Raw genomic sequence first — 25,309 nt, 5'->3', positions numbered from 1 at the left:
GGTTGCAACAACTAAGCATCCATATCAAAACAGACCACACAACAGTATTTTTCAACATGAACAAGTCAATATTTTGGAACGAGCATCAGATTGCAAATTGTTCAATTCTTCCTGTCTGACACTGAAATATGGAGAGATTGAATAGCATCTGTAACACCTGCACACTGAATCTATGTAGGCCTATGTTCTACACACAAACAAACACAACTCAATAACTGTTGTGATCAATATTACTAAATAAAATACAACAATATTATCGTATAATAAATAATCATTTAATATTAAAGTAAATTAGTTAATATTTTCAGAATGTTATGCTCATTGAGACAAAAAGCTTAAGTTAATTAGTGAAATGTAAGGTATTTTTAACATGTTGCAACTGTCCCTGACTTGTGTTGCTACTGTCCCCTGGGTTGGGGTCAGTTGCAACATCTGGTTTCTTCCATTCAAATAAATAGTTCAAGTTCAAGTCTTTTATTTGTCAGGTGCACAGAACAACACAAGGTTAGACTGGGCACTGAAATTCTTAAGACAAGACAACGCAAGCACCTGGCATAACATAACATATAAGTACACAGAACAAATGTACATCTATGCTGAGCTTAGATAAGTGAACTTCCTAAATATACAGATAGCAATATATAAACGACTACAAAAAAAAAACACGTAGGCTACACCAAAGAAATAGTGGACCAGACGAGGCCTATATAAACAATATATAAAAACTAGACAACACTTTGAGGGCGCTCATTGAGAGCCCCAAGTTTCAACCTCAGGATTAAGGAATTCCGAAAGGTAGGAAACGTAACAGATCTTCATCCACTTCCATAGGCTAAATAGTCCCAAAAGGCTTAACATTTTACTCGTAAAAATCACCTCGGTTCACCAATAGCAATACTCTAGGGAGGTAGTGTGCGTTCACTCGTATGGTGTGTTCAGGCCAGGGCTTTCTTGCCTAAAGTGGGCTCGCTCGTCAGGGTTCGCCACATTAACACTATTATACAAACACTAGCAGAACCAGTTTGGTTGAGCCACAGACATAGCACATGGAAATGTGAAAAACTATAGGATGGAAACAAGCACCTAAAGGAAACCGGATCATCTAGACTTTGAGAGGAGTGAAACCGCAGTAGTGTGGAGTCTGGGGTCACGAAACCAGCCGTGGACAGAGACTGAGAAGAAAGATGCGGGGTCAATTACCTAACAAGTGGTTTTACAATCTCTGGCTGTCGGTTGTTCTGATACTGCTGTGAGTAAAGAACTTTGTGGTCTACCTCTTTCTCTCTTGAAATATGGATAGTAAAAGTCAAAGAATACTTACATATTTATATTTATATACATCTATCTATATTTAATTCTCAGGGTTTTTCCTGGGTCAAAATGGGTCTTCGGTGCTCAAAAAAAAGAAAAATGTTTGTTACCGTGTCACCTTATTAGCAGACATTTATGTATTTTTTTTAAATATACATAAATGTCTATGCTATGGCTATGCTTGAGGAAATCATGTTGCTTCCACTTTAGATTAAAATAGATAAACTACTAGATTGACAATAGTCCAAGCCCCATGGTGCTATCATGTATGGTTCAAAGATTATAAAGGTTTACCCCTTTACATCTTCAGGGATAGAAATGTAGTTTCTTCAAATTACTGCCAGGCTGAATGTAGGCATCGTTTTAAAAGTTACATTTGCAAAGTAACTTCACCAACACTGCATCTAGGTAGACTTTGTATATATTTGTTGTTTTGTTTTATTTTTATCGCAGACTCTTTTTTTGCCTTACGGTGCGTTCACACATTGGAAGCCGACGCCCCGCTCTGCCCGCCCCCGCTGGATATATTGTTCATAGTAATAATCAAGACAATAATTACAAGTTTCTCCTTTTGACACACAATAACGCTCACCTCACCAGTGGCCAGTTCACACACACTGTCACCAACAAGCAACAACCGTGTCCCATAGCAACGTTGCGTGAGTTTTTGCGCGTTTATGTAGCACAGGATTGTAGCACTTGAACAAGTGTTGGCTGTACTGTCTAAAACATTAGTAGAATTGTTCTAATACATGTTCTAAAACTGGTTGTTCCCATACTTGATTGTGATTGGCTATGTCGCATTCCATGCCGTTGTAAAATCCAGCATAACCTCACAGGTTGTCCTCATAACATTCTTTAACATTCCATATTACTGCGCATCGAATATCTCAAATTGAAAAAGACGGCAAAGATGTCCATCTGGCTGTTGCGTGGCAACGATTTATGTGGGAACTATACTTTGTAGTAGCGGAAGAATGACGGTTTATTATTAAACTATTTTGTTTCTAATTGTTTTTATTGATGAAACCATATCAAATATTTGTAGTAACAGTTTTAGAAAAGCATTCTAAAACTGGTTGATCCCATACTTGATTGTGATTGGCTATGTCGCATTCCATGCCGTTGTAAAATCCAGCATAACCTCACAGGTTGTCCTCATAACATTCTTTAACATTCCATATTACTGCGCATCGAATATTTCAAATTGAAAAAGACGGCAAAGATGTGGGGCTTATTGAGCAATAAGCCCCGCGAGTCCGTGGTTTACGCTGATTTTAGAACAGGTAAGGGTTTTATTTCTAACAACTTCCCTTACCTGTTCTAAAATCAGCGTAAACCACGGACTCGCGGGGCTTATTGCTTAATTTAGTTGGTTTGTTCGCATTGGATTTGACTGTCTGTAGCCTCCGCGCTGTGGCGCTGGGGCGGACGAGTTACAAAGGATAGGCCTAGAGCACAGCACAGGTCGAGTTGTTCGAAAAACGCTTTTTTTCCGTTTTGGAAGTTGAAAGGAATACCGTGTTCTGAATGTTGTTTTATGTAACCTGTTGGAAGTAATAAAGAGCTCAACTTTTCTACACCCAATAATCTTGGAGTGGTGTAACATTTACAGTAGCCTATTAGCCTATTGTCCAGTGAGGTTGTGATTGGAACACGGGACTGGAGCTGTCTCTGACGGGACAAAACAAAATCACCCATAATTCGGGATGGTTGGCAACCCTAAACACAAGGACAGACTGGGCACTGAAGTATCAATACATCATATATCATTTCAGGTTGAATGTAAAGAAAATAATAAAAGAGTGTAATATGCAAGTGTATGTGTTATATGTCACATTAGCATTATGGCTAATAATGCTAATGTGAACTTTTGTGAACATAGGGCCTATTATGCTGCAATTGAAGTCCACCTTTTAATTCTTGGACAATCTGCTGTTTTTCTTGGAGGATAAATATGCATATTTTTCTCTCTGTGTTTGGTGACAAAATGCAAGCGCGCATAGCGCGAGAGCGAAAACTTTTTTTGCCCTTCATTTAAACGCAGAATAGCTTTTTGAGCTTTATGTAAAATAAACATTGCCGTTTTCCAATTGGTAAAACCTTGTCTAATGAAGGTGAAGTCTTCATCATTTCTGGCTCCTAATTGTCGACAAGGGAAGCAGAAACATGCTAGCTTGGCTGAGTACTCTAACCAAGTTCGAGAGCGATAACAACTTGGGTTGAATGCCCGAGGACGTTGGCTGAAAATGCACATGGGGTATGTTCGCAGAACCGGCTGCATTGGGTGTGCTGTTATTCAAACCATGCTCGCCTTCACCCAGTTACATTTACATTTACATTTATTCATTTAGCAGACGCTTTTATCCAAAGCGACTTCCAAGAGAGAGCTTACAAAAGAGCATAGGTCACTGATCATAACAACGTGATAGTCCCAAACATTGTAAGTAGCCAAAACATGAAGCATACATTGTGAAAAGCTAAACAAGTGCCAAAGGGAAGACCCATAAGAGCATGCAGTTATACAAGTCACAAATTAAACAACAGGAACCACAAAAGTGCAGGACTGTACCTGTAGAAGAACAATCAACAGTAAAATATTTCACAGCGAGTACAAGACTTAACTTCGTTATATCTAACCTAAAAGAGCAACAAGTCACTCAACAAGAATCATTGTGATCCTGGAGGAAACTAACTAACAAGTCCAGCCAAGCATTCTTAAGTGCCGTTGTACTCCCGGAACAAGTGCGTCTTGAGCCTTTTCTTGAAGGTGGGGAGACAGTCAGTGTCCCTGATGGAGGTGGGGAGCTGGTTCCACCATTGGGGAGCCAGGTAGGAGAAGAGCTTGTGTTGGGACCGGGCAGTCTTGAGCGGTGGGACCACCAGGCGGTTGTCAGAAGAAGACCGTAGGTGACGGGTGGGGGTGTAAGGCTGCAGGAGAGACTTGATGTAGACGGGTGCGGTCCCGTTCACTGCTCGGAAGGTCAGTACCAGGGTCTTGAATCTGATACGACTCAGTTAAACTTTGCGTTTAACACTGATGTGCATACACTGCTTTCTCGCGGGATGTCGTCACTTTGCCGTAACACAATCGAAATGCATAGTGAGAGATGTCGTTTATGGTCAATGCACCCTTACATTACATTTACATTTGGCAGACGCTCCTATCCAGAGCGACCCTGACCCTGTAAAGCAGCGTAGACTTATTTCAATAGCCCATTAAGCTTCCGCGGGCCACATAAAATGACTTGGCGGGCCACATTTGGACCGCGGGCCTTGAGTTTGACACCTGTGATCTACAACATTCAGTGTGGTATAGTAACTGTCTTAAATGTGTAATGTACAGTAGTGCGGTAGTGTCAGTGAGTTAAATGGCAATAGAAATCTTAATTTATCATCAATTGAATTCATGGCTTGTAATATGAAGTACCAATGTAAACCCTAAATACCACTAAGAACTGTGCAGATTATAATATGAACTATAGGTGCAAGCAGCGATACGAGTTCCTCCACAAAATGGCAAAATATTATAAACATATACACTGTAGAAGATCGAGACTTGGACAACAAGATAACAAAACTACTTAATGTTTGGCCAACAACAATGGCTGAACGGGGATTTGAACTCATGAGCATAAGGTCAGTCTCTAGCCTCTCTGCTACACACCAACTGCTGATATTTTATGAATAGAAAGGGCAGAGTATAAGCTTTTCATAGGATATTGAAACTCTTTGATCTCTTTCCAGATTATCAGTCAATGCACAACTAACAATAGTCATGTGGGTATCTGGGCTAGGCAGAGCTCATGTTCAACTGCTTGCTAAAATAACTTGTGATAGTACAGTGGCCGACTCTCTGGTCCCAGTAAACTACACAACATGCACAATCAGGATGAGCAACACAATTATATGAACTAACTAACAAACAATAACATTACAAACATCTAACTGAACAAACACAACATCTGAAATCCCGTCACGTCATATCCATGCGTCGTTGCTAACGTGTGCGGACGTTGTGACGTAGGCTAGCACTGAATTCCCTTTGTTGACACAACGCACTTTTTGCCACAAAAACTTAAGTTCAGCCTAAACCGTGCAACGACAAGTAAATAAAAATACAAGCCACTCAATCGCTACCAAGACAAAACTTTTGACACCGGCGTTGTCTATGTGGTCCAAATATTGATGGATCCTTAGGGGGGCAAAAATTATAATATATATGTGAGAGAACAATGGTTGTGCCTGCTGGAGGCGTGAGCACACCTAATTAACTTTTTTTTTTCACACACAACACGACACAAAAAGGTTTGTAGTTTTTCAAAACCTTTTTTCGAAATAATTTTATAAGCTTTCGAAAAAGAAAAGAAACATCAAAAATATTGTTATTGTAGTACACCATCAGATATAACATAAAGACATATACAAACACTACGCGTAAATCTGTTAAAGGGAATGCTCATCTCTCCTCACCTGTCTCTCCACAGGGTTATGTATGCCTGCTTCTTCTCTGAACACCTCAGGTAACACAACTTCCCTATGGGTAATGTGAAAACAGTCAGATTAATGACCACATTTTGGTTGGATTGTGTATGGATTACTCTACTTCTCTGCTGTTTTCAAATGTTTCAGCCGCATGTTTGAGAAAGAGGCTGACACTAAGGCAGCCTGCAGGTTTGTATGAACCCTTTCCTGAATAACCTCCCATAAATCAGTACGCCTGAACACATTTGGACCTATGATGTCCTGTTCATAGCAACATTTGACCAATCAGAACCTCGGGATGACCAACATCTGACAAATCAGAGCTTCCAGAATCCAACTTTTTGTCACGTCTAACAATGGATCTAATCCCTTCCACTGAACTAATCTCTGTTACACATTTATATCTTCCCGACAGCCCAAACACCAACAGCTCTGTTGATGACAAAGCAAGGTAAACTGTTTGACTACTTTACAGAACATCTTAAATCTTAACTATAGTGCAACAACATTTCAACTACTATAATAGTGCATGTTACACTACAGTGAACAATAATTTATTTTTCATATGTATAGATATTAACAGAACAGTTTGGGGATAAACTGTGTGTCCGTGTCTCTGTTAACAAACGTAACTGACTGACACCATCCTTTGAATATCTACAGATTGTTGTATGAACAACCCAAAATTATCCCACAGTAAGAAAAATGATCATAATCAACATTAACATTAAGTGTGATGTGGAATGTGAGTGATGAAGGAATGAATGAAGAAAGTTTCATGTGAGCGCGTGTTGTGTTTGTTCCAGTCGTACTGACGTGGTGTTCGCGAGCCCCTGGTTGGCTCCTATCGTCTGGCAGAGCAGCTTCAACTCCATTCTCCTGGACGGCATCTATAAGCCCATGAACATCACTATAGCAACCACAGTTTTCGCTCTTGGAAAGTAGGTAGTTTTGTGTTTTTTTTTTACTGTATAAAATAACTACAGTATTATGAGCTTCACTTCCAGATGAAAGGGAGGGATTGAGTGTAGCTCAGTGGTTAGAGCATTTGACTCAATATTAATAGGTTGCAAGTACAAATTCCACTCTGGATAAAAGCGTCAGCAAAGTAAAAATATTGAATAAAAGATTAACTTTCAGATGCTGTCAAATTACCCTGAGTAACAAAGTGGTTCTGTTGATTTCATACAGTATACCAAACAGTAACACCAAGTGTTAGCAGAATTAATAATTAGTTACAAGATCAAACAAGCCCCAAAAACAGATATTTGTCCTTGGTGAGCCATTAGTTGAAGTTTGGTAGACAATGGTAACTTTACCAATTGGTGGACGTTTTTACTAATGAAAACAGCTTTAAGGTTACATTAAATGCATTGCATGGCAATGCCTATATGTTAGATGACTTTTACTGTCAGAAGATAGGCCAAGGAAGACAATCAAATGAATGAGAGTTGACTAGGTTTATTAGCCACAAGCTCGGATTACACCATCAATCCACAACAGAGGATTAGGCATGAGTGAGTTATGTCTCTCAGATGGCAATTATATACATTAGCTGGACAGGACAGATATAGTAGCCACCAAAATATGCCCTTAAACAGTACACATTGCACGAATAATGCAGAGGGGAAACGGCACACCTTGACCTTTTGTTGTTCTGTGAACCTGACAATAGAAACTTGAAATACTAGAGGATCTGCTTTGTAGGTATATGTCATTTCAGCTCCTGTCTCTCACGAACAGGGGCCATACCAACCACCTTCAACGCTCTCATCTATCTTCTTCTGACAACACACCTTCAACATTCTTTAACATCTAATCCCCACTTACACCCAGTCGACATACCGTACGTTCTTACTCGATAACTTGATAAAACTACCCCTGGAACAGGTCCAATGAAGGGCACAGGCCAATATTGGCCACCCGGTAGAGCTAGGATATTTATACTAGGGTGAAAACACCACACAGCAAGGGGGCACACAGCAAACGGCACACAGCAAAGGTTCACCGGTCAATCCCACACACCAGTTCAAAAGACACAAAGCTACTCAGCAACACAGGTAGCAGCCTACACGTCAATGCTCACACGTGCCCACAGGGATCCCCAAGCCTCTACCTGCACCTCCCATAGAGCACAGCCCCAAAGCTACCCCCTGTCCAGGCCAGCAGACAGACATACAGGAAAATAGGAAGAAAAAAAACGTCTGTGTCGCGTAGGAAGTAGGGATGCACGATATTGAATTTTAGCCGATATTCGATATGACGATATTTACAAGCTCATTTTGGCCGATTGCCGATGCCGATACCGATACCGATATATACACCTCTGCTTTTTAATGATTGAAAAGTCTATTCTGTACTAGAATTAATCTGTTATTATGATGGAGTACTTGCTGTAGATAAGGGACATTAAAAACTTGATTTGTATCATTTTAGTAATAGACATTCACTCATGAAAACTATTGAAATGATTTCACATATGGCAGATTTATTTATATTTCACGTCACAATTTTCATACTTGAACAGTACCTCCTCGAACTTGAACAACTACAGTTTCCTTAAAACTGTGTTGTTGACAATGACATATTCTTGACACATATGCACAGAAATGCAGCTGTAACTCTGTAAACTTAAAATGTATCGCATCACTGACACTTTACAAACTCCGCAAAAAGCCATTTTGTCATCATCCTTTGATACTGTGAAGTCCTGCCACACAGCCGACATGTTGAATCATGTTGTTGGCGCTCATAGTAACTTCTAAAACTGATTGTTCCAATCCTTGATTCTGATTGGCTATATCGCGTTCCATACCGTTGTAAAACCCAGCATAACCTTTCAAGTTGTCCTCATAACATAACATTCTATATTACTGCGCATCAAATATTTCAAATAAAAAAAGACGTTACAAAGTTAAACGGTAGCCAGCAACCTAGTCGTAAAGAGCATGGCAACATTCGTTGTGAATTTTGATTTGCTGGGTGGGCTGACTTTTGACGAGTGGTGGGAGACTATTAACAGAATGGAGGAGAAAGAGTTTAAAGAGACCAGGCATGCAGAGAAGACAGAGGCTGAAATCGAAGCGTTAGCAAAGGCAAGGAATGAAGCCGGTGTTGTATCACCCGATGCATGACTCTCTGGATTGGACCCCCTCGCGGGAGCGCGCGCGATTCAAAGAGTGAAGGATTTCATCTTGATATCGCATCCAAAAGAAGGGGAGACAGAAGTCTCAGATTATACCGTCTTTGTTGTTGAACTCAAGAGAAGGATGTCTGTTATACCAGATGTTGTTTTCAACACAAAATCCTTAAAATTCGTCATTCAAACGGTATACGCGAACTAACATTCTTGCTCCACGACATCGCATTCTGAGGACATATACCCCAGTATGATCATGATTATTGCTACACACAGGTTCAAAGTATTTCACATGGCATGGCTCTTCATACTAATGTATAGGTAGTACAGAGAGACGCAATCAAGGCATTTGTCGATGGAAAATATGTTTTTGCAGTCCTTCCTACGGGATTCGGTAAAAGTTTAATTTATCAGCTGGCCCGATGGTCGCGAAGAAGATGGGACACAATGAAAACCCAGTGGCCATTGTGGTTTCTCCTTTTTTTTTTGTGGAGTTGTAATCCTAAACGGAGAACTTGTTCGTATATGCATTGCCCTTTATTGTTTCGCTCAAAAAGGTTGACCGTGTGAACAAGTACTTCCCCTACCCTTAAATTAATTTTACAACACCGGCAAAAATCGTTTGTATTCATTCTTCAAGCATACTTCAAGTCTGCTTGCAGTTTAGTCAGTAAAGATTTAGCTGCCTCTCAGTTTAGTTCTGTTGACAACAACTATGAGGCGCTTGACATACGTCACATACTCTGTTGTTCTGATTGGTTGTAGATCTATCCAATTGAGCGAACAGGCATTTGTTTTCCAGGCTCGTTTGAAACAGGCCCCGTAGTCAAAGCCCAACGGAGAGTTCTCAGACTCATATTCTGACTAGAATTATGAGTATGACAACGTCAGGCTAGAAAACAACAGCCTTCTGATCCAGAATAGGCTATCAGCTGTCCTGAAAAGGGACCAAAGGTTCACATGCCTACAAACGACAAGTACTAAAAACAATGTATCAACCATGTATCAACATCAAAAGAACCATCAAATCCTTTTTTAAGATAGGAAATATTATTCTTATTGTTTAAGTCAATGAAATAAATGAAAAAATAAAACATAATAATCCCTCACCTACCATGGACTATTCTGTTTTCAGACCTGTCCACCCTATACATACACATGTATTGGTGTTCAATTTATGCTATTAAATGTACACAATGCTGGCGTAGAATGATAGAAACGTATGCGGGGGAGAGCATTTCATGTCAGGTTTTCCATGGGATGTAAGTGCAAAGCACCCCCTGTTAAGCCTGACTAGGACAGTGTGACATGCCTGAAACTTACTGTGCTTACTCAAACTAGTGCCCTCAGTGTACAGTAAGAATCATTTGATGCTGGGATATACAGAACAGACAATAGAGGGGGGGTGCATCTCACGACAGGCTTAATGCACCCCCTGCTAACCCTGACTAGGAAAGTGTTACATGCCTGAAACTTACTGTGCTTACTCATACTAGTGCCCTCAGTGTACAGTAAGAATCATTTGATGCTGGGATATACAGAACAGACAATAGAGGGGGGGTGCATCTCACGACAGGCTTGTTGTATTCCCTCTTGTCACGAAATGCACCCCCCACTAACCCTGACTAGGAAAGTGTCACATGCCTGAAACTTACTGTGCTTACTCACACTAGTGCCCTCAGTGTACAGTAAGAATAATTTGATGCTGGGATATGCAGAACAGACAATAAAGGGGGGGTGCATCTCACGACAGGCTTGTTGTATTCCTTCTTGTCACGAAATGCACCCCCCGCTAACCTGTCACATGCCTGAAACTTGGGCGACAACACCGGCACCAGAGAATGTCATTCATTCATTCGTTCTACAATGTGGGAACACAACCTCACTGAGTTAAAAAAACGGCAATATAAATATACCTTTGCAATCCGCAGTAACTGGATGGGAAGACGAAAAAAAAAAATGGCCTAGGATAACATTCAGCAGCATTTTGGCGTACTTTGTTGAGTCTGTGTCTTGCGATGGTCAGGCAATGATGAACCTAAAAAGCACTGAAGCTTACCAGTATTTGCACAGCGAGAAAGTCGGGCGAGTGTGGCTAAAAGAGATCACAGAAGACATAGTCTACTTGAAAGCTAAAATAGTGCCAAGTCAGAGTCTTAAAACTACCCATCATAAGGCCTGGGTATTGGTATCAAAGACAGGAGTCATACAGACCGCAGGCTGTTTGTGTATTGCAGGGCTAGGACGCTCCTGTAGTCATGCAGCAGCATTACTGTGGAAGGTTAGTGCTAACGAGAGTAACGTGGTCTTGAAAATGTGTGAAAGTGTCAGATTTGTTAACCCCGGAAAGTCTACTTAAGCATAGAAGTCGGTTTATCATGTGATTACCAAATGTGAAACCATTCCTTCTTGTAGGTTGAGAATGCAGTCAGGCAAGGTCAGACAGGGACAGCATGTACTGATGTGCAAAGGGAATGGAATAGTGGTGCAAAGAAGAATGTGGGTCTGGTAAAGGCAAAGCATATTAAGTTTAGGCGCCACAGACCCAAGGACACATCCCCACCCATCAAGGCGAGAACAAATCAAACACTAACCCTAATTAACCCACATATCAGTTGGCAATGTAAGTCTCACTCTGTGAGATGCAAACAATGGTTCAAATACATTTGTAGTATATTTTAAAATTCAAAAACAGGAATACATAAATTCATAAACAATGCAAACAATCAGAATCAGAAAGGGATTTATTCGCCATCAAAGTTTGCACAGACAAGGAATTTGCTTTGGCAGGAAGGTGCATACAATAAACATATAGGAAATAAAATCTATCTTAAATCTAGATATATGGTCTAACTATACCAAGGATACATAAACTAGCAATACTAAGTGGAATACAATTAAATAAAATATACAATAAAATATAAGTTGCCAATTTACAGTATAAAATACAATATAAAATACAAAAATTACACGAATGTGAAGTAGTGCAAATGCAATTGTTTTATCCATCCACTGTTTGGGCATCCTTGAAGGTCTGAGGTTGCTCGAACACCATCACATCAGTTTGGTCTGCAGGTAATAATAAGATGGAGACATCATAGATGGAGATAATTGGACGAGGGCATTACATTGATGTACAGCATGAATTGGTGTACAGCATAGATCTAGTTAGTGTTTTTAATCCCTGTGTCCCTTGTGTAAGTATAACTTAAGACATGTTTAAGCGCAGAAAATCAAGGATACCTTTAATACCGTGAGTATATTGTATGCTAACGTAATGTTGGCGGCATAGCCGTCCATATGGACGTCCATAGAATGACTTTAGCAGGTTGTTGAGCTAACAGAACTGCCGAAGGCTACCAAAGCATGTAGCTAGCTACATTAACTTTGGATGACTCAATCTTTTGTCAAGTTAATTTGTATGAATTGCATGTTAGTGTAGGCCATATATTCACGCTTTTTTTTTTTTTTTTTTTACAAAATCAGCAGTATAATCTCATGACAATATAGACTTGAAAAACAATATGTTATGGTTTGGGTTTGCCTAGATAGGCTACATATATTTTAATTTTTTCGAGAATTGTTAATAAAGATTCATTTAAAATGCTAACATTGTGTTATGACCCTATGAAATAAATTGCCCTTTAGGTCTTTTAAACCGTCAGTTTAAAGTGTTTTATGGGTGGATTTGGAGCCACCAGTCAGTAGCTCCAATGTTGCGCACGAACTTTGCGCACAAACGTTGAGCTGAGACAAACGCAAAACAACAAACACTCAATTTGAGCGGAGACCAATGCAAAACACAATATGATTTGTTGAGCCAAACCAAAGCCGTCAAAGGCTACCATGAATGTAGCAATGTATTTCATAGGGTCATAACACAATGTTAACATTTTAAATGAGTCTTTATTAACAATTCTCGAAATAATTAAAATATATGTAGCCTAGTCAAACCCTAACCATAACCAATTTGTGGAGATATAGGCCGTCCACTGTTTTCAATCTGTTGCGTGGCAACGATTTATATAGGAACTATAGGCCTACTTTGTAGTGGCGGAAGAATGACGGTTTATTATTAAACTATTTTGTTTCTTAAATTTGATGGTTTTTATTTATGAAACCACATCAAATATTTGTAGTAACAGTTTTAGAAAAACAATAAGGTCCGCAAGTCCGTGTTTTGCGCTGATTTTAGAACAGGTAAGGGGAGTTGTTAGGCATAATGAGACGGGCTTATTGCTTGATTAAACATTTGCTTCGCGTGCGCATAATTTGCACGTCACCTTATCGGCCAGGTACATCGGCAGAAAGTTTCATATCTGCATATGCCAATAATGAAGTTTTTAAGCTTTTATCTGCCGATACCGATGACGTGCAGATATTATCGTGCATCCCTAGTAGGAAGGACCGGCCCTGTCTGCAGCCGTGTCCGATTAATTGGTCCTCGCACGGTAATAGCGGAGTGTCTGTTTGCGAGCGGATAAAAGAGCAGAGCAGCGGAAAGCACGGACCTGTGCTGGCATTGTACAGTTCGCTCCACAACACAACCATTCCCATCCCCATCACAGATTATACACATGCATAGACCACCCCTTAAAAACAAGACAGAAGCAGAGAATGTCTAATAAAGATAAATCCTTAAACAGGCTCTGACAGAAGTCTGGCCTACTTCCACACGCTTTACTTTTTCAAGTACGTTTCAAACAAAATTATAAGAAAAAGAAAATATTCTAAGAATATCTAAGAATAAGAAAAAAACATGAAATCTCACTAATCTTAATAATTTTTTCGGAATTGTACCATTTTGAAAAGGTCCGGAAAGGCTTCACAACTCAAGGCTCCAATCAGCACAGTGGCGCCACCTGCTGGTCGAAATTATTTAGAGCAGCCAAATGATTCTGATGATAAATTGCCAATGTGCGGAAACAGCGCTGTGATAGTTTATTTGGTGTTTGTAATGGTTGATTTTATTTTCCTGGGATGAATGAAATGGAACTGACACACAATAGAGGCGGTTATATAGTCATGTGATATGACTGGAAATATTCATAACCTGAGAACATCAATACTTCCCCTAAACTTTGCTGTTCCTCCTGTCAGGTACGTGCGTTTCCTGAAGGACTTCTTGGGAACGGCAGAGATACACTACATGGTTGGCTACAAGGTTGACTTCTACATATTTACTGACAGTCCTGGAGACGTTCCAAATGTTACCCTGGCGGAAGGGAGGCGGGTAAGCAGTGAGACAAGTAAAACTGTCATAGACAAAAGTAGCAGGGGCGGATCTACCGGGGTGGCATGGAGTGGCAACTGCCACCCTAAAAATAGCCTTGCCACCCCAGCTGCCACCCCAGTTGGCAGCTTTGAAAACAAAGAAATGTTGTGGCTCATCGGACATTTGCAAGAGTGAATTTCTAAAATCCGAATGCAAGTAAATGCAGCACGAGATGACTCCATCACCCCTCGACACTCCGCCGACTGAAGTTGCTTTCATTTGGACACAAGGAAGGCGCAAACTGACCATAGAAGGCTCCAACTCAAGGAAGCAATCGTCGGCACGGACAGCAGATCACACCGTAGGAGTGAGGTGTTAAGCAATTATCTATTAATGACTAAAAATTATTATAAAAGTGCAGGGCTAACGGAGTTGCAACGCTAGTTTTCCCGTTGAAATAATATTAACTTGTGAATGCTTTGGGAAAGCAACCACAAAGTTGACTGTGGTAAAGTTAGTTTGAAGTTCGACTTTCAACAGATATTCGGACGCCCAGTATTGTGTTATTTTAACCAGTGTTTTGCACCGCTACGACCGTCCGCTTAGCCAATGCTTTTGGCTGCCTAAACAAAGAGTATGTTTAGGGGACCATCAACAAATTACAAATTTCAAAAGTCAAAAGCTTTTCAAAAACATGAACTAGGAGCGTCAAAATAATGTTAAACTGTTGAAGATGTATGCATTCATGCAGCACAGCCTTTATTTTTCATTTTCATCTGAGGTTGTTAAAAAATTATTTTGTATTCAAAATAAATCTTCAAACTTCAATAGCTTCATAGCTAGCTAGAGTGTTCACTGACTATGCATGCATGTTACACAGCCTTTAGTTTTTTCATTTGTATCTCACACACTTCTGCCACGGGGTGCCACCCCTCACAATCTCCTGCCCCCCTCTTGCCACCCCATGAATATTTTTCTAGATCCACCCCTGAAAAGTAAAACGGTATGTGATTGAGGTTTCCAGAAAGAGACAGGTCTTTTTTACTATCATCATTACTTTCTACATTGATTGGTTGTAACATTCCTTCTCTTTTTCATCTCCTCTTACTATTCCACCTTCTCCTCTTCCCAGTAGCGATTTTAGACCCTTTTTAGGGGTCCTCAAGCACCCCTAAATTTCATCTCAGCACCCCACCCAAAAAAAAAAAAAAACGTGTTTATTATCATTTGATGCTGGTAGTTCATGAAGAAAGGGACATCCTTAGTTTTTTGCATAATAATACATAAATGAATTCATTGTTATCCAGTGAAATTAGGGATTTTTTTTGCAAGGGGGTTTAGCACTTTTGCAAAGTCTGATCCTAGAATCGCCCCTGCCTCTTCCTCAGGTGAAAGTGATGAAGGTGCCCAGCTCCAACCGCTGGCAGGACATTTCAGCTCGCAGGATGGAGATGATCCAGCTGCTCATCGAGAATACGATCAGGGGTCAAGCAGACTACATCTTCTGTCTGGACGTCGACTCCAAGTTCTACGCTCACTTTGGGGTTGAAGCTCTGGGTCGACTGGTTGCTACGATACACCCCAATTACTGGTTTCTGGGACGTGACCAGTATACATACGAACGCCGTCCGGAGTCACGGGCCTACATCCCCTGGGGGGAGGGAGACTTCTACTACGGAGGCGCCCTCTTTGGAGGACTGCTGGAGGATGTCCGCTCCATGGCAGAGACCTGCCGTCGGAATTTTGAGGCGGACACGGCCAATGGGATCGAGGCAGCGTGGCAAGAGGAGAGCCACCTGAACAGGTACTTCCTGTATAACAAGCCGTCCAAGTTGCTGTCGCCTGAGTACCTGTGGCAGGACGTTACAGCCTGGAACAAGGAGATTTGGTTGGTCCGTTTCTCAGGGGTGGACAAGAACTACGCAGAGATTCGGCCAAACTGAGGAGACAGAGGGAGCCATGTGATCCAGGACATGGTTCTGTGTATTCATTTGTAATCTGATTGCTTGTTAGTCACTCCACATCAAATTGCTTTGAGTTGTCCATTGTGTTTTTTTAATAAAGGGGTCATTGACTGGGTTTTTGGGGTATTTCACACTGTTCCTTAAGGTCTCTGAATAGGGTATGTAACATTGGTTGGGCTGAAAATGGCCCGGGTGCTGTTCTATGCCCCCTGATGCTTCCAGTGAATTTGTCCCGGGAAAAAAACATGATGGTATGCTCATGAATATAGATGAGCTCTGATTGGTTGGTCTACAACGAGTGAAGCTGCGGAGCAAAGACGGCCAACACTCACTAAAAGGATGGAGACTTGAATAAAAACATACAAATAAATCTATTGTGTCTACACAACACTATTTTCAACAGATTGACTATATACAATTTGAAATGATTGCGTTAGTTGTTTCCACTTCTGTTGTCGAAACAAACAGGATCGACTTAGGTGGGTAATGTTAGCACTACAGCTTAGCTAACAAACTATCGTGATTCAACTCAGCTTCAGTTAGCTCTTGCTATCTTGCTGAAAAATGTATCTGGACAAACATGCATCTTGAATTGTAGATTTACATGACAACACAGGTTTTTTATTTGAATGAATCACAGTCAGGAACATGAAATAACGTTAGCCCGATTGAAAGTGAACTAAATCATCACACATTCTACCGATGCTGGATACAGGCAGGATACGTTAACATTGCTGATATAACTGTTAACATCATACTACAGCGGTGATGAAAATAAGGTCGGAACGGCACCTCTTTCCAGCAACAGCTTCATAGCAAATCCTGCTTTACATTGTCTCAGGTTTTCAAAACCGTCCTTGGTGAAATGGTTTGTGCAAATGTGTAATTGAGGGTCGAACTGCACAGGGATCTTCTCATAGACAAACATCACAGCCCGTCTAGTGTTTGGTTCCTTGGGAAGACTCTGAAAAGTGTCAGCATTCCTTGTACAGTCTGGAACACTGCATTTACAACCGTAGTCTATTTTCAATATCCTTGAAAAACTTTCTTCTTTGTAATTCCGTGGAAGTACACAGAGCAGCGCGCAGCAAATTTTGAGGCGTGACAAAAGTAGTAGGCCTACAGACCAGAGACAAAAAAGGTGTAGCCTTTGAAGGGATTTTTCAATACCTAGGCCTACCGTTTTACAGGTACATTTTTAAATTGTTAGATTTGCTGTCAATGGACTTTGGGGTTCGGGGTAGGCTATGGGCTACTCAGGGTGTATGTCCATACAGTGGGTAGGCGTCTGGGTAGGTTGTTGCGCATGCTGGGAGACCGGCGAGCAGCGAGTTGCAGTAGTGCTTGGACTAGCAGCTGGGTGGAATGCTCAGACAGGTATCCAGTGATCTTCCGGATGTTGTAGAGGGTGTGAATATACACGACCAGGAGAATGCAGCAATGTGGGCTGTAAGGGAGAGCTCGTCATCCATGGTGAACCCGAGATTCCTGGCAGAGGATGAAGGGGAGATGGAGGGTTTGGCCGGGATGATGAGAAGTTCCTATCCTCTCCTCCTCCCCCTCCTCTCCTATCCTCTCCCATCCTCCCCTCTCCTTCTCCTCCCCCTCCCATCCTCTCCTCCCCCTCCCCTCCCTCTCCTCTCCTATCCTCTCATCCCCCTCATCTCCTGTCCTCCCTCTCCTCTCCTCTCCTCTCCTCTCCTCTCCTCTCCTCTCCTCTCCTCTCCTCTCCTCTCCTCCCCCTCATATCCCATCCTCTCCTATCCTCTCCCTCCTATCCTCTCCCATCCTCTCCTCCTCCTCCCCCTCCCACCCTCTCCTCCCCTCTCCAACTCCAGGACACGAGACATGCTAGCTCCTCAGGGGTAAGGGCACATTGCATCCTACTGATATATTTGCTACACCGACCAGTTCTCCTACTGCAGCGCTGTGTTAGGCAGCCAGTGGACCATGGTTTACCTGTGGCCCAGTTAGTCTAAACTTGTAAAACCAGAATGGTTGGTGGATCCTGTAGTGCATGAGACCATGTCCTAATCTCTATATACAAGGACCTGTAACCATATATTGTCTCTGCAGGTTATTGTACACCCAGCCTACAGTGTTCCCAAGGTAAGAAACACTAGGGTGATATGGAAGACGAAAGAAATTTGACATCAAGCTTCATGTTTAGTAGGAGAATGTGATAGCATGCCCAAAACTGTTTTGTTGACGGTGTGCCAATGTCCCACCACAGAAGTTTCTAATGTCTGTGTTTGTGTTTGTTCCAGTCGTACTGACGTGGTGTTCGCGAGCCCCTGGTTGGCTCCTATTGTCTGGGAGGGCAGCTTCAACATCGCTCTCCTCGACAGTATCTACAAGCCCATGAACCTCACCATAGCAACCACAGTCTTTGCTGTAGGAAAGTAGGTACAATACAGTTGCTTATAGAATATAGTATAGAGTATTATCTATCAAACATTTTAAATGTCAAAGTATTTACAAACGTGTATTTACCCAAAACAAAACATATTTGATTCAAAATATGAAACCACCTTAGTGCAGAAGGAAGTGGAGTACATTGTCAGTTTAATATGAAAAACTGATGTGATTTTGCATTCATGTAACATTTACATTTACATACCGTAACTGCCAAAATAAAACCTCTTTCACGTTCCCCTTCTAGATTAGATGTGTGTGTGACAGAGTGTTTGTGTGTTGCTGTAGCCACGGCCTAAGATAGATATGGTACAGAATAATCATTTTGTAATGTTGTCAACACCTGCTGTTAACATTACAGGCAAAAGGTGAACATGTGACTGGCTCAGAAATGTCATTAAATTAATAATAGATAATCCAAGTTACTTAGTTATGGGTTTCTACACAATTGTATAATGTTCAAAGAGAAACAGAACTTAGCCGTCCCTCCTGTCAGGTATGTTGCTTTCCTGAAGGACTTCCTGGAGACGGCAGAGATACACTACATGGTTGGCTACAAGGTTGACTACTACATATTTACTGACAGACCTGGAGACGTTCCAAATGTTACCCTGGCGGAAGGGAGACGGGTAAGGCTGGCAGGCTTGGTAGGCTAACTGAGCTTTATTGTCTCCTCTCCCCACAGTAATGTTGCAGTGTTTCTCCTCTTCCTCCTTCTCCTCATCCCTCTCTTTCTCATACCCCTCTTTCTCATCCACCTCTTTAGGTGAGAGTGATGAAGGTGCCCAGCTCCAACCGCTGGCAGGAAATCTCAGCTCGCAGGATGGAGATGATCCAGCTGCTCATCGAGAATACGATCAGGGGTCAAGCAGACTACATCTTCTGTCTGGACGTCGACTCCAAGTTCCACGCTCACTTTGGGGTGGAAGCTCTGGGTCGACTGGTCGCCACCATACACCCTAGTTTCTGGACACTACAGCGTGACCAGTTTACATACGAACGCCGTCCGGAGTCACGGGCCTACATTCCCTTGGGGGAGGGAGACTTCTACTACGGAGGTGCTGTCTTTGGAGGACTGCTGGAGGATGTCCGCGCCATGACAAAGACCTGCAGTCAGAATTTTGAGGCGGACACGGCCAATGGGATCGAGGCAGCGTGGCAAGAAGAGAGCCACCTGAACAGGTACTTCCTGTATAACAAGCCGTCCAAGTTACTGTCGCCTGAGTACCTGTGGATGGACGTAGCTGGCTGGAACAAGGAGATAAAGTTGGTTCGTTTCTCAGGGGTGGAAAAGAACTACGCAGAGATCCGCCCAAACTGAGGACAGATGTGATCAGGGACGTGTTTCTATATCCCAGCAAAAAAACATCTTTAAGTCTGTAACATAATGTTGTATTTCAGTTGTCATGTGATTGCTCATTTGATGTGTTTTGATTTTAGTAGTGTTGGAGAAATTGAAGATGTAACACATTTATCCTGTATAAGAATGATTCTGTGTTCAGCATTCCTTGTGTGTAGGGAGAAGCCTACCCCCAAATCTGGACTTTGGGTAACATGAGGCATACGTAAACAAGGTGACCTGGGCTGACCACTCTCTCTTACTGGAGAGGCCATAAAAGATGTCTGGCCTTATCTGTGTTGGGTGAATCATGTGGTCAAGCTTACAGGGGTCAAAAGGCACACACACGCACACACTCAAGCACGCACACACTCAAACACGCACGCACACACGTGCGCGCCAGGTCTATGCAAGGAGCCAATGAAGAAGAGCAATGGAACATTTGCATGCCTTTGTCTTAACCAATGACTGTAAAGGGCGGTTCTGCTTAAATAGCTAGCTAGCGCAACATGCTAGCGGACAAACTTGTAGCACAATGGGGTGTGATGTTTTTGTCTCCTTGTGGGCCGGCCACAAGCAATAAAGCTTTCTTAAACTTGTTCACCGACTGACTGTGCAATGCTTGATAGATTAATATTTTTGACAAGTAGCCATATAGTGTTCTTGTCATTGTTTAGATGTTTTGGGGTTTCACAGTTGTTCTATATTGATTGTCTTGTACAGCCGTGGCCAAACGCATTTGGAGCGACTGCTAACATAATTTACATTTAGTCATTTAGCAGACGCTCCAATCCAGAGACACTTACAACAAGTACAGGGACATTCCCCCAGGCAAGTAGGGTGAAGTGCCTTGTCCAAGGACACAACGTAATTTGGCACGGACGGGAATTGAACCGGCAATCCTCAGATTACTAACCCGATAACACATCCTGCACTGATCAAATGCAACTTGTTTTTCTCTGTAAAGAACACGATTTTAAGTATTTTGGTCAAGACTTGTAACTGTTTTAAATTATTGTACTCTCTGTGAACTATATTGTTATTGCTTGCTTTTCTACAGGTACATTCTTGCATTTTGGAGGTTCATGTTGTTTAATTGTAATTTGTTTAACTGCATGCTCTTGTGGTTCAGAGCATTGAAGGACAGTCTTCATCTAGTGGAGGTGTTAAATTTGACTATGTTTAATATCAAAATGATAAAATTCTTCAATGTATGTCAGCCAGGTTCCCTCCATGTCTTGTGTGAAGAAATGCTGGTCATATGTACAAGAAATGTGTTTTAAAAGAAGTTTACAGCTAGGAGATGTGAAGTCTGGGTGACCCGGAAGAGTTCTATTCTTTTCACTTGGGGGGGGGAAGAGACAGTTGGTCTGAAGACTATGTGGATTCAACTGTATTGTTCTAAAGAGTTAACCAATAACAGAAGAGAGTTAGTATAGCTGCATGTCTGTAGGATGGACCGATGACTTTTGTGAACTGTCTTATCTATAAATGGTCTGTTGAAGAATGTTCTTGGGGGTTCAGGGCTATCAGCTGGGTAGTGCTGGTGGGATGGATTCTCCCGGTTACATTCTAGAATGCGAGATGGAGCTGTATGGAATTGTCTTTGTGTTATTGTCTTATGTTTGTGTGTCGATGATGTTATGCTGGTAACATTATTATGTTTACGTCATACATCAAATAAACATAAACTGTACTTCACCCGACTTCAGCTTTACAATTGATTCTCTCAAAAACTTCCGTGACACTTGGCCATGATCTTTTTAAAGGCATTGTATGCTCTGATCTGGCACTGTACATTAACCAGGGGCGGTTTTAGGCACGGGCAATTTTTCATGTCACGTGGGGGGTGCACGAGCATAAATTAAAAAAAAAATCTGCGTGGTTTTCTCTTATTTATCGTTTCACTTTGTGTGGATTTCGCATATTGGCGCCCCCCTCAGGCAGCTGCAGGCACCAAGTGCCAATTTCGTGAACCTGTCACAAAATATTAGATTCTTTTTCGTGACTGGTTCACGAAATTATGTGATAGGGAGACTGGGGACAGTCGCAACAAGGGACAGTTGCAACAAGTCTTATTCCTCCAATCAAAAAACATGCTAGAGTGATGACACATACTGCACATGCACAGTTACACCCCTCCCCCCACCAAGAAGACAGAACACATATTCAACATCTGCTGCTGCATTCCACAAAACTTGTTTTGGAAGTATGAAAGTACATTTTTTAAAGAGCTGTATTTTTGTCATACTGTCCTGACCTTTTGTATGAATTAATCTAAACTTACTTAGTTTGAATTAATGTTTTGTTGACTTCTAAGTGAGATGGTTAGCATGTGTCAAGGTCAGTGTGTCTAGCTAGCACATGATGTTCTGTCATGGCTGATAGGGTTGGGGACGGTTGCAACAACTAAGCATCCATATCAAAACAGACCACACAACAGTATTTTTCAACATGAACAAGTCAATATTTTGGAACGAGCATCAGATTGCAAATTGTTCAATTCTTCCTGTCTGACACTGAAATATGGAGAGATTGAATAGCATCTGTAACACCTGCACACTGAATCTATGTAGGCCTATGTTCTACACACAAACAAACACAACTCAATAACTGTTGTGATCAATATTACTAAATAAAATACAACAATATTATCGTATAATAAATAATCATTTAATATTAAAGTAAATTAAAGGCCTACATTCCCTTGGGGGAGGGAGACTTCTACTACGGAGGTGCTGTCTTTGGAGGACTGCTGGAGGATGTCCGCGCCATGACAAAGACCTGCAGTCAGAATTTTGAGGCGGACACGGCCAATGGGATCGAGGCAGCGTGGCAAGAAGAGAGCCACCTGAACAGGTACTTCCTGTATAACAAGCCGTCCAAGTTACTGTCGCCTGAGTACCTGTGGATGGACGTAGCTGGCTGGAACAAGGAGATAAAGTTGGTTCGTTTCTCAGGGGTGGAAAAGAACTACGCAGAGATCCGCCCAAACTGAGGACAGATGTGATCAGGGACGTGTTTCTATATCCCAGCAAAAAAACATCTTTAAGTCTGTAACATAATGTTGTATTTCAGTTGTCATGTGATTGCTCATTTGATGTGTTTTGATTTTAGTAGTGTTGGAGAAATTGAAGATGTAACACATTTATCCTGTATAAGAATGATTCTGTGTTCAGCATTCCTTGTGTGTAGGGAGAAGCCTACCCCCAAATCTGGACTTTTGGTAACATGAGGCATACGTAAACAAGGTGACCTGGGCTGACCACTCTCTCTTACTGGAGAGGCCATAAAAGATGTCTGGCCTTATCTGTGTTGGGTGAATCATGTGGTCAAGCTTACAGGGGTCAAAAGGCACACACACGCACACACTCAAACACGCACACACTCAAACACGCACGCACACACGTGCGCGCCAGGTCTATGCAAGGAGCCAATGAAGAAGAGCAATGGAACATTTGCATGCCTTTGTCTTAACCAATGACTGTAAAGGGCGGTTCTGCTTAAATAGCTAGCTAGCGCAACATGCTAGCGGACAAACTTGTAGCACAATGGGGTGTGATGTTTTTGTCTCCTTGTGGGCCGGCCACAAGCAATAAAGCTTTCTTAAACTTGTTCACCGACTGACTGTGCAATGCTTGATAGATTAATATTTTTGACAAGTAGCCATATAGTGTTCTTGTCATTGTTTAGATGTTTTGGGGTTTCACAGTTGTTCTATATTGATTGTCTTGTACAGCCGTGGCCAAACGCATTTGGAGCGACTGCTAACATAATTTACATTTAGTCATTTAGCAGACGCTCCAATCCAGAGACACTTACAACAAGTACAGGGACATTCCCCCAGGCAAGTAGGGTGAAGTGCCTTGTCCAAGGACACAACGTAATTTGGCACGGACGGGAATTGAACCGGCAATCCTCAGATTACTAACCCGATAACACATCCTGCACTGATCAAATGCAACTTGTTTTTCTCTGTAAAGAACACGATTTTAAGTATTTTGGTCAAGACTTGTAACTGTTTTAAATTATTGTACTCTCTGTGAACTATATTGTTATTGCTTGCTTTTCTACAGGTACATTCTTGCATTTTGGAGGTTCATGTTGTTTAATTGTAATTTGTTTAACTGCATGCTCTTGTGGTTCAGAGCATTGAAGGACAGTCTTCATCTAGTGGAGGTGTTAAATTTGACTATGTTTAATATCAAAATGATAAAATTCTTCAATGTATGTCAGCCAGGTTCCCTCCATGTCTTGTGTGAAGAAATGCTGGTCATATGTACAAGAAATGTGTTTTAAAAGAAGTTTACAGCTAGGAGATGTGAAGTCTGGGTGACCCGGAAGAGTTCTATTCTTTTCACTTGGGGGGGGAAGAGACAGTTGGTCTGAAGACTATGTGGATTCAACTGTATTGTTCTAAAGAGTTAACCAATAACAGAAGAGAGTTAGTATAGCTGCATGTCTGTAGGATGGACCGATGACTTTTGTGAACTGTCTTATCTATAAATGGTCTGTTGAAGAATGTTCTTGGGGGTTCAGGGCTATCAGCTGGGTAGTGCTGGTGGGATGGATTCTCCCGGTTACATTCTAGAATGCGAGATGGAGCTGTATGGAATTGTCTTTGTGTTATTGTCTTATGTTTGTGTGTCGATGATGTTATGCTGGTAACATTATTATGTTTACGTCATACATCAAATAAACATAAACTGTACTTCACCCGACTTCAGCTTTACAATTGATTCTCTCAAAAACTTCCGTGACACTTGGCCATGATCTTTTTAAAGGCATTGTATGCTCTGATCTGGCACTGTACATTAACCAGGGGCGGTTTTAGGCACGGGCAATTTTTCATGTCACGTGGGGGGTGCACGAGCATAAATTAAAAAAAAAATCTGCGTGGTTTTCTCTTATTTATCGTTTCACTTTGTGTGGATTTCGCATATTGGCGCCCCCCTCAGGCAGCTGCAGGCACCAAGTGCCAATTTCGTGAACCTGTCACAAAATATTAGATTCTTTTTCGTGACTGGTTCACGAAATTATGTGATAGGGAGACTGGGGACAGTCGCAACAAGGGACAGTTGCAACAAGTCTTATTCCTCCAATCAAAAAACATGCTAGAGTGATGACACATACTGCACATGCACAGTTACACCCCTCCCCCCACCAAGAAGACAGAACACATATTCAACATCTGCTGCTGCATTCCACAAAACTTGTTTTGGAAGTATGAAAGTACATTTTTTAAAGAGCTGTATTTTTGTCATACTGTCCTGACCTTTTGTATGAATTAATCTAAACTTACTTAGTTTGAATTAATGTTTTGTTGACTTCTAAGTGAGATGGTTAGCATGTGTCAAGGTCAGTGTGTCTAGCTAGCACATGATGTTCTGTCATGGCTGATAGGGTTGGGGACGGTTGCAACAACTAAGCATCCATATCAA

General features: G+C 41.6%; 2 protein-coding genes across 4 annotated transcripts in view; both read left to right on the top strand.

Annotated features, from left to right (window-relative positions):
- The window catches only part of LOC124479832 (globoside alpha-1,3-N-acetylgalactosaminyltransferase 1-like), a 29,881-nt gene extending 8,307 nt beyond the window's left edge, over positions 1 to 21,574 (top strand). The window contains exons 3-5 of the mRNA XM_047038751.1: positions 17,953 to 18,223; positions 18,382 to 18,516; positions 19,296 to 21,574. Of these exons, the coding sequence (XP_046894707.1) occupies positions 19,305 to 19,850 (546 nt within the window). The 5' untranslated portion in view covers positions 17,953 to 18,223; positions 18,382 to 18,516; positions 19,296 to 19,304 and the 3' untranslated portion in view covers positions 19,851 to 21,574. The remainder of the gene's footprint in view (positions 1 to 17,952; positions 18,224 to 18,381; positions 18,517 to 19,295) is intronic.
- On the top strand, positions 940 to 24,589 carry LOC124479830 (globoside alpha-1,3-N-acetylgalactosaminyltransferase 1-like). 3 transcript variants are annotated; one of them, XM_047038747.1, is made up of 9 exons: positions 963 to 1,249; positions 5,799 to 5,834; positions 5,944 to 5,985; positions 6,212 to 6,247; positions 6,460 to 6,492; positions 6,603 to 6,737; positions 14,036 to 14,168; positions 15,539 to 15,790; positions 22,564 to 24,589. In XM_047038747.1, exons 1-9 carry the CDS (start codon positions 1,185 to 1,187, stop codon positions 22,864 to 22,866), a joined length of 1,035 nt encoding a protein of 344 aa, XP_046894703.1. In that variant the 5' UTR covers positions 963 to 1,184; the 3' UTR covers positions 22,867 to 24,589. The 3 variants fall into 3 exon arrangements, with proteins under 3 accessions (XP_046894704.1, XP_046894702.1, XP_046894703.1); XM_047038746.1 differs by lacking the exon at positions 22,564 to 24,589 and having other exon boundaries at positions 943 to 1,249; positions 15,539 to 16,229; XM_047038748.1 differs by lacking the exons at positions 6,460 to 6,492; positions 22,564 to 24,589 and having other exon boundaries at positions 940 to 1,249; positions 15,539 to 16,229.
- The last annotated feature ends 720 nt before the right edge of the window (positions 24,590 to 25,309 follow it).

Source organism: Hypomesus transpacificus, chromosome 17 (assembly GCF_021917145.1).
Source record: "Hypomesus transpacificus isolate Combined female chromosome 17, fHypTra1, whole genome shotgun sequence".
Classification (NCBI taxonomy): Eukaryota; Metazoa; Chordata; class Actinopteri; order Osmeriformes; family Osmeridae; genus Hypomesus; species Hypomesus transpacificus.
This window is presented reverse-complemented; position numbering and strand designations above follow the sequence as displayed.

Coding starts and splice junctions, on each gene's coding strand:
- LOC124479830 (XM_047038747.1), top strand. CDS start 1,185: ATGCGGGGTCAATTACCTAACAAGTGGTTTTACAATCTCTGGCTGTCG. Junction 6,738..14,035: donor ACAGTTTTCGCTCTTGGAAA/GTAGGTAGTTTT, acceptor TCCTCCTGTCAG/GTACGTGCGTTTCCTGAAGG. Junction 15,791..22,563: donor AACGCCGTCCGGAGTCACGG/GCCTACATCCCC, acceptor AGTAAATTAAAG/GCCTACATTCCCTTGGGGGA.